Source organism: Papilio xuthus, unplaced genomic scaffold (genome assembly GCF_000836235.2).
Source record: "Papilio xuthus unplaced genomic scaffold, Pxut_1.1 DF826961.1, whole genome shotgun sequence".
NCBI classification, from domain to species: Eukaryota; Metazoa; Arthropoda; class Insecta; order Lepidoptera; family Papilionidae; genus Papilio; species Papilio xuthus.
Genome location: NW_013531688.1, coordinates 2,027,572 through 2,042,463, shown reverse-complemented (window position 1 = coordinate 2,042,463; position 14,892 = coordinate 2,027,572). Strand labels below are relative to the sequence as shown.

General features: G+C 33.8%; 5 protein-coding genes across 6 annotated transcripts in view; 2 read left to right on the top strand and 3 right to left on the bottom strand.

Annotated features, from left to right (window-relative positions):
• Rpb7 (DNA-directed RNA polymerase II subunit RPB7) overlaps window positions 1-227 on the bottom strand; it is a 1,755-nt gene extending 1,528 nt beyond the window's left edge. The window contains 2 exon segments of the mRNA XM_013315033.1: window positions 11-127; window positions 195-227. Coding sequence (XP_013170487.1) covers window positions 11-127; window positions 195-206 — 129 coding nt within the window. The 5' untranslated portion in view covers window positions 207-227.
• A 730-nt stretch (window positions 228-957) lies between these two features.
• Window positions 958-3,934, top strand: Rab8 (RAS oncogene family member Rab8). Of its 2 annotated transcripts, XM_013315066.1 has the most exons (6): window positions 958-1,145; window positions 1,394-1,454; window positions 1,528-1,732; window positions 2,528-2,668; window positions 2,815-2,817; window positions 3,317-3,903. In XM_013315066.1, exons 1-6 carry the CDS (start codon window positions 1,022-1,024, stop codon window positions 3,419-3,421), a joined length of 639 nt encoding a protein of 212 aa, XP_013170520.1. In that variant the 5' UTR covers window positions 958-1,021; the 3' UTR covers window positions 3,422-3,903. The 2 variants fall into 2 exon arrangements, with proteins under 2 accessions (XP_013170520.1, XP_013170521.1); XM_013315067.1 differs by lacking the exon at window positions 2,815-2,817 and having other exon boundaries at window positions 3,317-3,934.
• Window positions 3,935-4,054: 120 nt separating this feature from the next.
• On the bottom strand, window positions 4,055-6,199 carry LOC106120318 (uncharacterized). Its single transcript, XM_013315635.1, has 5 exons — window positions 6,003-6,199; window positions 5,873-5,932; window positions 5,622-5,795; window positions 5,170-5,313; window positions 4,055-4,547 (listed from the first exon to the last, which is right to left on the bottom strand). Exons 1-5 carry the CDS (start codon window positions 6,078-6,080, stop codon window positions 4,185-4,187), a joined length of 819 nt encoding a protein of 272 aa, XP_013171089.1. The 5' UTR covers window positions 6,081-6,199; the 3' UTR covers window positions 4,055-4,184.
• Window positions 6,200-6,443: 244 nt separating this feature from the next.
• Sec13 (nuclear pore and COPII coat complex component secretory 13) lies at window positions 6,444-7,836 on the top strand. Its single transcript, XM_013315634.1, has 2 exons — window positions 6,444-7,111; window positions 7,321-7,836. Exons 1-2 carry the CDS (start codon window positions 6,542-6,544, stop codon window positions 7,690-7,692), a joined length of 942 nt encoding a protein of 313 aa, XP_013171088.1. The 5' UTR covers window positions 6,444-6,541; the 3' UTR covers window positions 7,693-7,836.
• Window positions 7,837-8,181: 345 nt separating this feature from the next.
• The window catches only part of DNApol-epsilon255 (DNA polymerase epsilon catalytic subunit 1), a 23,579-nt gene continuing 16,868 nt past the window's right edge, over window positions 8,182-14,892 (bottom strand). Inside the window, exons 30-41 of the mRNA XM_013315535.1 lie at window positions 14,140-14,290; window positions 13,827-13,982; window positions 13,442-13,647; window positions 12,791-12,929; window positions 11,976-12,160; window positions 11,479-11,603; window positions 10,892-10,969; window positions 10,374-10,531; window positions 9,802-9,967; window positions 9,381-9,559; window positions 8,866-8,998; window positions 8,182-8,456 (exon numbers count right to left, since the gene is read on the bottom strand). Coding sequence (XP_013170989.1) covers window positions 8,289-8,456; window positions 8,866-8,998; window positions 9,381-9,559; window positions 9,802-9,967; window positions 10,374-10,531; window positions 10,892-10,969; window positions 11,479-11,603; window positions 11,976-12,160; window positions 12,791-12,929; window positions 13,442-13,647; window positions 13,827-13,982; window positions 14,140-14,290 — 1,844 coding nt within the window. The 3' untranslated portion in view covers window positions 8,182-8,288. The remainder of the gene's footprint in view (window positions 8,457-8,865; window positions 8,999-9,380; window positions 9,560-9,801; window positions 9,968-10,373; window positions 10,532-10,891; window positions 10,970-11,478; window positions 11,604-11,975; window positions 12,161-12,790; window positions 12,930-13,441; window positions 13,648-13,826; window positions 13,983-14,139; window positions 14,291-14,892) is intronic.

Genomic DNA, 14,892 nt, shown 5'->3' with positions numbered 1-14,892 from the left:
AAATGATAAAAACTTACTTGCCGGTACATGTTCCTTCAACTTCTGTATAAAGCTTCTGTTTTACTGTATCCAATAACTGAGGACCAAAGTATCGGGGGTGTAGCAATATTTCGTGTTCTAAAGATATCTGCAAATCCCGGTTATGTTTACTAATAAGCAACAGGTACTCTAAATATATTTATATTATGACTTACATGGTAAAACATTTTTAAATTAGTTTGAGTATATATGGTAAATTATACTTTAAGTACATTTAGTAACTCATTTTGATAAATAATAGAACAAAATCTTTAAAAAATCCTTATTTATTTCTGTTACGATCCCAGCGTCCTGTCCCAAATGTCAATGTCAGAAATTCTGTCACTTTGTCATAATCTCATAAATGTGTCTTTGGTTCCGTCAAGTCAAAATCGACTCCACTGAAAAGACTTCATTCGATATCTCGGTTGGTTATTTATAGTTTAATCGTAGTAAAATATCAAAGAAAGAAAATAAGGGTGTATTTGTTACTTATGAGTTGAATTAGCAAAATGCGCCCAGCCAAATTTTCTTAAGATTAAAAAGTGGTGTGGAGGAGGGGAATTTAGAAAGTTCCTGCCAAACTTAAATACCTTTGAGCATATTTTCATATTACTTTAAGCACCTCAATTTTGAAAGATTTTATTCGATACGCTGGTATTAAGCGTGTTAAGCTGGCATCTTCACATGCCACTAGGTATTCATTTCTAATCCATGACAAATGAACAAGTTTCTACGACGACGGTGATGTAAATGCATTGTGATCATAGTTGAATTTATTCAAACATGCATTAATTAATAAAATCATAAATTTTGGTTTTAAAAATTAATGGTAAACCCTTTAAACACAACCGAATTTTGTAAACCTTTTTGGAAGTTATCGATAAATAGCAATGATACGTATATCGACAATGAAATCATCATACTTATCCCATCACTACTAGATTACTCAAAAATGCCAAATGAGTGACCGTGTATTCTGTAATCAGATTGTTGTAAAAAAATGGCAAAAACTTACGATTGTTTATTCAAATTACTTTTAATAGGTGATTCTGGTGTTGGTAAAACATCTATATTATTTAGATTTTCTGAAGATGCTTTTAATATATCTTTCATATCAACCATCGGTAAGTGCCTTCATGTCTTTGTATCAAAGGTTATTGTCAGAAATGTATTTTTTGTGTGTAATTGTCATTCAACGAGTTCGTTTTTGCCTTATTGTTCATCGGAAGTATCATCTTGTGTGGGAACCAAAAGGGTGCGGCACAACATAAACGAAGCCCTTATCAAATTAAATGAATGAACAGTTTATGACATCATAGTCACTAAACTCTAATTAGTATATTCGTTGAGTATATTAGTGGTCTGTTTTCAGGTATCGACTTTAAAATTCGGACGATAGACCTTGATGGAAAAAAAGTCAAATTACAAATATGGTAATATTCGTATATTATTGCTATTTACGTGTATATCTTCAAAAGGAATCGACAAGTTTCAAATATGTTTTAGGGATACTGCGGGTCAAGAGAGGTTCCGCACAATAACCACGGCATACTATCGAGGATCCATGGGCATTATGCTAGTATATGATGTGACAAATGAGAAAAGTTTTGAAAACATAAAAAATTGGATAAGAAACATTGAAGAAAATGCAAGTGCTGATGTTGAAAAGATGATACTCGGTAATAAATGTGACTTAGATGATAAAAGACAGGTAAATATAAATTATATATGTTGATATTATTTCCTATCAGAACTTATACTTGTATGGTGTAAAATACTTTGATTTTTTAAGGTTAATATTGAAGCAAATTAAAATATCGCTTTTGTAGTTATATTAATAAGGTGATCTTAATAATTTCAAGAAAAATGTCCAATAAAGAAAAACAATATCCCACCAAAACCAACTTACATGAACATAGTACAAATTAAATTTAATTACAAACTTTGGAACTACCCAACATTTACTGTCACCATGTCATAGAATAATGAAAATATAGTATACTAGCACCACAACTCCATCTGTGTGGAATTAAAAAATAACTTAATGAGAAGCCTATATGTTCTTCCAATGTTCTATGTCTGTGCTAAATTTCCAGCCATTTCGGAGACAGACATTTCAAACTAACATCCATCCAAACATTCACATATAATATTAGTAAAATTACATGAATATGTCCTGTTTGTGTGAATTTCCTTTACTGATATAGTCAAAATTTAAAATGTAATATAATTATAGAGTACAAATTAATGTTCATACACAAGAATAATAACTCAGAGCTTGGCGATTGTTTTATTTATATTTTACAGAAAAAGGTCTAGCAGTAATTTTATATAATACCATTTAGATTATAAATGTGAAGAAATTTTGCGCTATACAAATTAATCGTCATTGAAAAAAAGGGTCAGAAGACGGAAGGACAACAAAGTGATCCTATAAGGGTTCCGTTTTTTGCCTATTAGGAACAGAACCTTAAAAATGATTTAACAAATATAATTTTAATTTCAGGTATCAAAAGAACGAGGTGAACAATTAGCGATAGATTATCAAATTAAGTTTGTAGAAACATCTGCAAAAGACTCATTAAATGTGGAATACGCATTTTACACTCTAGCAAGAGATATTAAAGCGAAAATGGAGAAAAAGCAGGTAAGATATTCACCCACATAAAAAGATAACATGTTTTTTATAAAATAATTGTAGATAAAGTAATGATTTTCTTACTTTATGATATAATTTTTAAATATTCTAATATGTTATTTTTGTTCCATGCATATCATAACAAAAAAAAACAGAAGGTAAAGCAAATTCTTAATGTTTATCTGTTGTGTTGTTTTTTTTTTATTCTAGTCAACTAATAGTTTTTTTATTGTTTTCATTGTTTGATTTATTGTAAGCATTAGAAACATTTTTTCATCATTTATAAAAAGATTGCATGCATTTAGATAATTTTTGTACATAAAAATAATAAATAGGACTGAGTAATGCGATAGTCCTTACAAGTTGATGTCATTCTCGCATGTAAAAGCAAAATAAGTTGTAGAAATACTAATAGAATAGTTGGATACTGGAAACAAATTTCTAGATTTATCATTATAATTTAATTGTTTTAGCTTCTTTTTGCTTTGGTTCAATATTAATAGAATTTGTACTTTTTTAGCATAAATTCCATAAATTTTGCTTAATGCATGAGTTAAGCATTTCATAGCCAGCATAAACCATGCATAGACAATTTGTGTATCCATTTTGAGATTAGCTGTAAGTATATGAATTGTGAATGTTTTTATGTGTGTACAGGAGGCGAGCAACCCTCCAGGAGCGAGGAGTGGCGCGCATGTGCTGCGTGCGAGTGACCAACAGCGTAAGCCGCCATCTTGGCTGTCACGCTGCAGCTTGCTCTGACGACGCCCCGCCGCCTGCGCCGCACTCTGAGCACCCACCACGACTATATTTTTCGACCTACCATTTTTATCGGTGTGCGACAACTCCGAATCGGGGATCAGACTTGCTTTTTGTATTTTTATATCCACGAATTCATTTATCTTGAAGTGCAGTCGCACAAAGCTGGGTTAATGGTGCAGTGTTTTTAAAAAAAATATTTTAGTAATGCAATTGAAATATTATGTTGGTAATGACATGATATTTTTAAATTATCCAATATATCAATAAAATTTTTAAGTTTAGATTGAATTGGAAAGTATTAACTTGAGCTTCGGTGACTGCTGTTTCATGAAACAGTATTTTTGTCATTAAATTTTCTGTAAAAAATATATTTTCTTTAAACAATTATTTTATTAGGACAAAATTAGTTGATGTTACATAATATGGTTCAATGGATATTATTTCATTAATTAGATTATTAGCTGTATTTTTCTTTTCGCTATTTTAATTAAGATATATATTTTAATGTAATATATACGACATATTTAATTTGAATAAACAGTGCTTTTTTACAAATTACCTTTTATTCCTACCTCTTATCTTTAACAGATTCCAACCAGTGATGACAAATGAAGGTTAATAATTAAAAAAAAATGATTAAGCCACAATTTTATTGTCAACTATTTACAATACAAAATTTCCAACACTTACTGATAAATCTAAGATTCCATATTTTTCTTATAAACCTGCAATATTTAAATAACAAATGGAACATATCCAATAACTATGAAGCTTGAATTGATTTTGAGGGGGATCTAAATGGTCGCAGCGCCAAATTTTTTGTGCCTATTAAAATACTTTTAAGGGCAAAAGTCAAAAATTGTACAAATTTGTTGGCAGTTATGATGAGAGCGTTAATAGTCATTTGTGAACCTTTCCTCCAGTAAGTGACATAGAACGGTATTTTGGGTAGCTTGTCGGACCAAACACCGTTTCGGTATTTCTTTGCACATGATTCCGCGGATATTATGGCGGGTGCTAGTTGTGATTCCAAGGTTTTCTTCTTAATAGGCTGAGGAACTGAGGCTTGGGCAAAGCCGAGTTCAACTAATTTTTGTCCAATATCTAATGTCTCCATAGATTTTGTCTGAAAAAAAATAATTTGATTATTACATTACTTCAGGTTATAAAGTGGTTTTAGTTATATTTTTCCGTTAACTTTATTGTTTACTTCATGATAAGATAAAGTTATCTATAAATCATGATTTAAAAAGTTCTATATTCACCAAACCTACAAAATATGTAGTTGTTTTATAAATTTGATGACAACATAAATATTTAAAAAATGCAACATGAACATGTTTTATTTAGATAACTTATTATCAATCTTCTGAGATATTCCAACAGATTCAAGGCTACAACTGATGAAGGTATATCTCGAAAATATTATAAATGTGAATGTTTCAATGGATGGATGTTTGTTTAAAGGTATCTCCAGAACAACACAGCAGATCTCACTGAATTTGTCTATAGAGGTCTGCCTCTTGAAGAACACATAGGCTACTCATAGTTTTTTTAATACCACACGAATGGAGTGGCACATGTCAGCTATTGTGATATATTTAAGTGAGGCTTTATCAAAAATATGTAAATTGTTTTTGAATGTGAACAAAATGTCTAGTTTAAGTAGTCACTAACTTAATGATGAGTCTTTAGTACTTTGGACACACATGAAATTATGCTACAAATAAGATATAAATATCAAATACCCCAGCCTGTGGTAAATGCAGTAGAACTGTTGAAACTAAATCTTCCTTGTCTCTTCCTATTGGTTTGATAGTAACTTTCTGTCCTTTGGCCACACACTCCAGCCAGTTGACAGCATTCCCACTCACAATGTCCACACCCCATAACTTAAAAAATTAAAATGAAAAATAAAGTTTATAACTTAACTAACATTTTATGTATCAAATTAAATTATTTTCTAATCATTATTGCTTTATTAAATAAAATGATTTAATGCATTATGTGAAACATAAACGAGTTAAAAAGTTAAGAAGTAAGATTGAAGGAATATTGAGCAATCAAACTCTTTATTATTTTTAAAATGTCCAAGGAGGTATATGTAAAAACAGGTGGAATATATGGTTTAAAATTCTTGACTTTATATTTGTAATAATAAACAGTGGAATCAATGGAGTTTAAAAACATTGTAACTAACCTTGACTGGGATTGGTGGTTTACTGGAATGCCATAAGGGTAAGTAAATTGGTGCCCTGTGGTTTATAAGGAGACGAACAGGCGAATGTTGTACACCCGTGTATACTCCCTTCAGCGGTTCATGATTCTTGATAAAGTGGTCGGGAACTTTGGAGGCTTTTGAGAACTTGCTTACCTTGTAAATAGTAATTATAATTAATGTTATGTAATGTACCGACATAATATCAATAATAAACATGACAAAGTAATTACCGGACGGATTTTATGTATAGAAAATGCCAGAGACGCAGTAGCAAGCGCATATACCGCTATCTGAAAAACATCATTAGACTTAACAAGTGATAAATCTCAAGTTCAACTCAAATGACCCTATTATACATACGTTTACGCCGCGATAATCTTGATTTAGTAAAGTTTGCAAGTTATAAAAGACACCTCCTTCATTTTCGGGCATTTTCATTTAGTCTTAAATTAAGTATCTCTAGTTCACATTATTACCTCATCAGTATTTTCAGAAAAGTATACAAAATTGCGAAAGTAATGATAAACACTTGTTACCTTTTTCCACTAGAATTTAGAATTGACATTGACAAGCTGTCATTCAATTCAATTGGATACAAGACAAGCACAAATGGTATGGTTAATCTATATGAAAAATTATTTTTTGAAGATAAATATGAATGTCTACAATTTAATATTTTGATCGCTTTTATTAACTATTAGCTACTATTAAGTCTTAATTCTTACTTCCGTAGCAAAATTAGGTGTTTATCTCAGAAAATATAGTTATTCAGATAGCAACTCTAAATTCCACGTCAACGAATTTGACAAATACAAAATTCGTTCACTGACAGTTCTTATAAATTGCAATAAGACCGGAATATTTGGGTTAAATAATTGTTTTAACCAAAAATCTGCAAGATGATTAGTGTTTTGAATACTATAGACACGGGCCACGAAGATATGATACATGATGCGGAATTAGACTACTACGGATTACGTTTAGCAACATGTTCTTCGGATAACACAGTAAAGATTTACGATATCAAGAGTGGCACGCAGACCCTTGCTGCTGATTTGAAGGGTCACTTTGGTCCAGTGTGGCAGGTCGCATGGGCACATCCAAAGTTTGGAAATCTGCTAGCTTCTTGTTCTTACGACAGGAAAGTTATTATTTGGAAAGAATCTGGCGAATGGACAAAATTGTATGAATATACTGGTCATGAAAGCTCTGTGAATTCCGTAGCTTGGGCTCCCGCTGAATACGGGCTTATACTAGCGTGTTGTAGTTCAGACGGATCTATATCTATTATTACTTACAATCAAGATGGTGCTAATTGGGAGGTTAAGAAGATTCCTGGCGCTCATGCTATTGGCGTCAATTCTATAAGTTGGTGTCCCGCGATTTCTGCGGACTTAAGTTTAGATCCACTTACTAATCGGGATGCGCCCAAAAGAATAGTTTCAGGTGGATGTGATAATTTGATAAAGGTAATAATTTATTTTAAATAATAACACATTTAAAATGCAATAAATGACATAGCAATAGTACTACAAACCAAGAAAAAATATTTATAACTATAAACTTATCATAGTTAGTATTTATTTTTAGATAGACCTTTTTCTATATTACTTCATATGCAAGTTCTCGTAAAACAATTCATTCCTTTCTAATATTCATTGTTATATTTATATTTCAGATATGGAAAGAACAAGGTGACCAATGGGTTGAAGAAAATCGTCTTGAAATGCACATGGACTGGGTGAGAGATGTTGCATGGGCACCATCATTAGGTCTACAACATTCCATGATAGCGAGTTGCTCCCAAGACAAGAGAGTTGTCATTTGGACGAGTGATGACAATGTATCTTGGAGTCCAGTAATTTTGAACACATTTGATGATGTTGTATGGAGTCTTAGTTGGTCCCTAACTGGTAATATCTTAGCTGTTTCTGGTGGTGATAATAAGGTGAGCCTTTGGAGAGAGAATGCTGATGGCCAATGGTTATGTATAAGTGAAGTTGCTAAAGGATTAGGACAAACACCTAATGAAGAAAGAAGCACACTTTAAGTTATATTTGTATAATTTTGTGAATTAATGTAAAAATAGTTGTGTAATTCAATATAATTTTGATTTTTTTTTCTTCGAAAATAATAATTGAATAAATTCAGATATTAGTTCATTGAGAAAGTAAAAGGCAATAGAGGAAAAAAATAAACACCAAAAAGGCCTTATAACCTGTAAAATAAAAAAAATCTACAAAAATATTTTTAATTTTCTGCCTACTAATGAATAATGATCTTTAATACATTCATATTTCAATCATTTTTTGTTTTGCGTCATTATTTTATTAATTAATATATACATGAAATATAAACTAATAAAATATTTCCATTTGTGTACTGTTTAGAAATAAAATATTATAAAATCATTCACAATTTTTATTTCAATTCACTTAGTATAGGCTTAACAAAATACAGTGGTCTTCATTTGCAGTATTCCAGTTACAAAGAAAAATCAATGATCTCAAACTTTTGCAAAAAAAAAATTATAGTGTTACCAGTAATATCATCCATAAAAAAAACAAGCATCATAATGTTACCATATGTTTTTTTTCATTTGAGATGGAATCCTAATGAAGCCAACTGTACATCTTAAATATTATATCACATGTTACTTAAATTGAATTCAATCAGTTCTAATAATAATGGCATTTTATAGTATTCAGCAATTGTCTTAAATGTAATGAGTTGTGTTTGAATTTCTTTCTGCGGGACCATGAGTGCAAAGTCACCAGCACAGTCGCATACAACAGCTAGATTTTCTCTTTTCACCTGTAATTAAATTATTGTGAAATTTCGATATATTTTCACATTTTACAATGAAACTATAGATTGTTGGTGACTCTGGGGTTAGGCCCTTGATTTGTAATCTGCATGTCCTTGGTGCGAATCCCGTCATGTACCAATATGTTTTTCGATTTTCAATTCACATGTGTACCTTTATCCAACATTCTTAAGGTGAAGGTAAACATTGTGATGCAACCTTCACATGTCTGAGAAGAAATCCAAAGATATGCGTAAAGTCAACCGCACTGGTTTGGGTATGGCCTAGTCACCTCTAACATAAGGTAGGCTCCGAGCCCCTCGGTGGGGATGTGTAGTAAACCTGATGATGATAAAAGAGTTGATATGTTCTATACAAGTGTCTTAATGGTTAATGATGCCTAAGTTTTTCACATACCTGATGGCACCTTGTGCAAACAAGGTCTTGTAGTGTGAAAGTCATCGCTCGCCTGTTCATGACTTCAATAAGTCTCCATTCCAACTCCTGATTATCATAAGGAGTTCCACAAGTGGGGCAGAGACATACTGGCCTGTAACAAATATTTTAAGTGCTGCAGTAAATTAAAAAAAAAGTTAAGATTACTAGTAACTGTGAGTTTCCGAGACCAAAGTCTCCGTATAAAACATTTTGTCACCCCTGTCATAATCTTGAGACACCAATATGTTTTATACAGAGATCTTGGTCTCGGAAACCTAAGTTTAATGTTTTAATTAGTTTTGTTAGTATTATTGGATTATTAAGTGGTTTTATTTAAAATGATGTATTATAATATTCCCCTAATTTGTTAATTATTTTTTTATAAGGAAAAAATTGGAAGAGAAAACAAATTTGACGGTGCAGGGGACGCAATATCATCTTTGAGTAAATTTACTCATGACTCGGTGTCACCAACACCAAAGGCTTGTACATACGTATCATTGACGACGTCTCTGTGCGTGTCCCGGCAGAGGTCGAGGTCTCTACAAGCGTTGCATACGTTGCAGATGAGTTCTGGCAGCACACAGGAAGCACACGGCTCACGCCACTGCGCCGCAGCACCGAATTCACCCACGCCGATCAGACGAAGCAAATTGCGACGTAATAGTGTCACCTGAGTACCACAATTCCATTTATCGTGGATTTCTGAGACCGAAATCTCCGATTAATACATATTGTTATCTCTGCTTTGACGATATGATTGGTATAGGTATTTTGGTCTCAGAAAGCGACGGTTAGTACCTTAGAAACTGTTTATTAATGTCTGAACATTAGGTCATTTTAACCTATTTTCATTGTATTTAACAGTAAAAAAACTGTATACTGAATAAATTAATAACAAATAATAAAAATAACCTGATCTTCAATGGAAGCATCAAGTGATAACACTTTGCAGACAGCATTAACAAACAGCAGAGCTGGTGTGGAGTCTTCAGTGAAGGCATCAGCTCGCAGCCCTGGTTGTGGCAAGATATCACCAGGGCGAAGTCCCGGCATACGTGTGTTTATCTTCTCTGTCACACTGTGAATAAAGGGATATATGAACGAATAGTACACAAATAATATACAGCAGTATATTTAATATAAAATATTAAAACAAAATCCTTCCCAATGATTCGGACGATGGACAACTGCCGTAAGCGAGAAATTGGAATAAGAGAGATACTTCTATAAGCGGGAAAAATATCAAAATCCTTTGAATTCTCGCTTATTTAGTTGCGACTGTATATCGGAATTACTATTCTGTTGAGTAATTTTGAGAAATTTATTTTCTAAGGTACTATTTTAACAAATATTAAAATCAGTGGTAGTGTGTTTAGTTTCCTCAATTCCACGACACGATAAAATATATTAAAAAAATACGGACGAATTGATAAACTCCTTTTTTTTGTAGTCGGCTAAAATGCAAAATCAAGTGAAATCCTCACCGAAAGAGTTTCTGTGAGATCTCTCCAGCAACCAAGGCGGGGAGTTTGTCCGGGGCGGAGTACGCCGCGCTGAGGAAGCCTGCCACTGCACCAGTGAACTGTTCCCGCACCGCGTGTGGGAGGAACTCTGCCAAGTTCCATTGCATCGTCACCTCGCCCTGTGTTGAAAGTACAAACGGACCTTTTTACACTTTTTATTTTTTAATTTTTAAATTTAGAATGTTATTTTTTTTCTTCCTTTTATAATACAAAAATGTTTAGTTATGATTAAATCTTCAGATAATGTGTTCTTATCTTTTCATTTTAACTTCTATCCTTTTATTTCCAAAATTTTTCCTTAATTCTACCGCTCGAGTTCCCTTTCTCTACAATATTTGTTTCTGTCGTCTTTACTCTGGCACAGAGTTTCTTACTCTTTAATGTATTTTTTTTTCACATTTATAGACGTCAGAAATTAAAGAGCATCCGCGAGATTAGTAGCACTACTGGAAATGGGTTTAAAACTTGCATCAACATACCTCTTCTTGTGAATTACCCTCGCTGGGTGCTGGGACTTGTGATGAGCCGACTTCAACTAAACCAACTGGCAATTTTCCCTAAATAAATAAAAAAATACAAAATCAATTTATTTCAGCTTGTCAGAAACACATAAAAATAAATTCTACAGACCATCAATAATTCCTTTCTGACGTTTTAAGCCAGACATGTAAATATATAATATATTTTAATGTTAACATATAAAATTACCAACACAAAAAAGACGTCATCCATATAAAAAAAGAGATAAAGTTTGAGTTAAAAATATTAATTTGGCCACCTGGTAAGTAACATTGTTTAATTTCGATGGACGACCACTATAAGCGAGAAAATCGTGTTAGAGAGATACCTCCATAAGCGAGAGTTGGTGAGTCAGGAACGCGCTAAATAGAGGTCCTAGGTGCCTACCACTCTGGGTTACAGGCGTGAATAATTATTTTCTTTATAAGATAGGAAAACATCGTGGTCTTTGGAGTTTCGCTTATTAGTCTGTATACTCTTAAAATCAATTTTGTCTGACTCGAAGGACCAATAAATCTAGTTTGAAACATTGAATATGATAATGCACCTGTATGCCGGCGTGGTTGGCCTCGTCCAGCCACAGCAGGTAGGACCAGCACTGCTTGTAGCGGATGTCGATGCCATGGAACAGCTCCTTGTTCCTGATGCTCTGCACCACGAACTCCACGTAGCCTGGAAGAGAAGTAATAAATAAATGAAAATATTTAACAAATATTTGGCTAAATTTTTAAATAGCGTCAAAAATGATTATTTTACTTTTATAAAAAATGTCGGACGACAATTGATTTCAAAAACTATTCTAAAAACGACCTAAATTCGCCAAAATGCTGCTTATATTAAGGTAGGTTAGATTGCATTTGAAGATGCCTTGCCTACCTTTAGGACAGAGAAGTGACGCAGAAATAGAGGATATTTCCCCTTCCTATGCCATCCTTACAAGAAAAAGGCGGGAAGGAAAAGAGTAACCCCGTTTTTCTGAACTCAATAGTTACAAACTGTCCTATTTACTAGTATTATATGCAAGTAAGAAAAGTGATAACTTACCTATACCATCCATGACATTGTTCTTTTTAGTATATAGCAGTATCTTATTGAAGTCAGCATACACGATGGCTGAACCGAGCCGCTTGAACTCCGCCACCAGCATGAGGAACAGCTTCTTCATCAGGTTGTACAGGGTGCGACGTAGCGCAGGATCGTATAGTAAAGATGTTGGAGTCTTCAGCCATCTGAAGGAAAAAATAAATGCTTAAACAGATTTAAACAGTATAGCAGCACTATATGATGTATAAAAATTAAATAATCTATATATATAAAAGAAAGTCGTGTTAGTTACACTATTTATAACTCGAGAACGGATTTACCGATATGGCTGAAAATTGGTGAGGAGGTAGCTTAGAACAAGGAGACGGACATAGGATACTATTTATTCATTTTTTTTTGCAATTTATGCTGCTTTTTTTAACTTACTAATATTATAAATGCGAATGTTTAGATGGATGTGATGTGGATGGATGGTTGGGTGGGCTGCACTAATTAAGTTTTTTTGTATATCCACGCGGACGGAGTCGAAGGCGACAGCTAGTTTTGATATAAAAAATCAAATAAATTCAAGTCATTTGTGCATGTCTTACTTGCAGTTTTAAATATATTCTGGGTACAGTAGTTTTTATATATCTTGGCGGCTTTTTACTTTGTACGAGTTTGCCCAGAACACAATACAGATGTAGGGCATAGTTGGTTGTTGGGAGAGGGCGCAGCACGCACATGACCTTGGGCGGCCGAGATATTTGAAAAGAACTATATTGAACTTTATTTTAGTCCTATGTGCATACTCATAATTTTTATATTTGTTATACCTATAAAAGTGTGATATTTGATAATCAGCGAAGACGTTCTTGTATAGCGTGACGTCACGCAGCCAGGACGCGATCATTGTGCGCAGGATTTTAAACGCCGCGCTGCATTGCGCCGCCTCGTCGTAGTTCGTCGTAGCACCTTCATACACACAAATAAAAAAAATACAAAGTCTTTTGGTCTCCTCTCTCTTCCTATTCTCTTTGTGTGTATTCCCTCCTCCGTAATGCAATTGCGGATGCCTATGAGCAATCGTCGTTTCGCCTTTTCGGCGAATTTAGGTGGCCCATTTTCTTATTTGCCACCTTTTAATATACAAGTGTATACATATTTTTAAAACCAAAAAGGCATATAAGTTTCTGAATCTTTATTTTATATATATTGATGCAGCTGGATGTACAATCGGGAAACTGGCGGTATTCCACCATAGACAACCGTTTGAATGTGTCGTACGCATTGAGATGACGACGCCTAACAATAACCAATAGGAAGCAACTTTTTAGTCCGCAAAAATAAACAGTACGCAGTTACTTGCTTTTCACGACTATGCTGCCACTCAAATCACAGCTATGAGCGGAATTTATCGCGTTACAAGGAACAAGCTAGTTTCGGTAAGTGTAACACCGCGAAATATCCTGACTGTACAAACTTACCTGTAGTGGAAGCGATTGCGTCCTGTATAGTGTTGTGTTGAGCACCAAATGATGTAGCAGCACTGGTGCCTTCAGCATGCAGTACATGTTGCGCCTGCAGCAATGCGCACACGCTCAACGCATCGCTCTCCAGTTCCACGCACACGCCGTACGCACCGCTCGCGTTGTGCGTACATCCAGATAATTCCTCAACTTCGCTTACTAATCTAAGATAAAACAAAGAGTTTCATCTGAATATATCATTTCACATTTATTTTCTTTAGAATATTAGATATCAAAGTGTGTAAAAGTTTTTCAAAAATGGAAAGGGAATTATTCTAATTTGTACTTATAATTTATCATCAGATTTTTTTTATATAGAAATAGAAAATATGTAAATAAAAACCTATTATCATCAATCTCTCTGCCGCCCAGATCAGGTCTCTCCAAGTTGGAGCACCAGAGCACAAAGTTATTCTTGATGAGATGTCTCGCGTAGAACAGGTCCGCGCCGAATAGAGTCGGGTCTGAGGGCATGTTGCCCACAGGCACGTGGAAATACCTACAACAAAATAAGTTGCAATGCCCACTAGTATCCTAAGCAGAAAGAGCTTAGACTAACTGTGGGTTGCTGAGACACGCATTTAACTAAGGAATCAAGAAATAATTATGAAAATTGGATAACCAGGGACAGAGTCACAAAGATATAAAAATCTTACCTGCACTGTTCTATGGTCATATTCAAGACGGAATCCAGATTTAGGTAATGTCGGACAATGGCTCGTGCACCAATGCGCTGCCACTCCAACGTACTGTACAACGTCTCCACATCACGTACGTGCAGCGGGACCAATGGAAATTCTGACAGACCTACGTTATACATAAACAAGTCATTAATTAATAGAATCAAAAAGGTGACATTTGCTTTCTTGTCTATTAAAATGAAACAAAAACGAATTATATAATTAAACATTCAAATACACAATTTAATGTATTTGGGGGCGGGGCATAAAACTGCATACGACGTATGTCCCGCCCACATTTAAGTCTCGTCAATACCTAAGATGTATGAAGTAAATACGTTCTGGACCAGTTAACTATCACCTAGTTAACTCTAACTGTTTATTTAGACATAATACAGAATTGCAAGAACAACACTAGGCAGTTACTTTAAAGCGAGACAAACGTATTTTATTCGTTTGTCTCGCTCTAAATCGACCGTCGAAGGTTGTTCGTACGATTCTTATGTCTAAATGAACCTTTATGGTAGACTCCAGAACTCAATGGTAAATATAGTAAGCTTATGATAACAAAGATAGTATTGTGTGGAGTGTCATACAGTTTGTATGTACAGTCAGCGTCATATAGATCGTCACAGACAAGATATGCAAATATATAGGTACATCAACAGTAATCAATTATATCGGTACAACAAAAGTCCTCAAAATAATAGATACATTCACCCTGCTCAA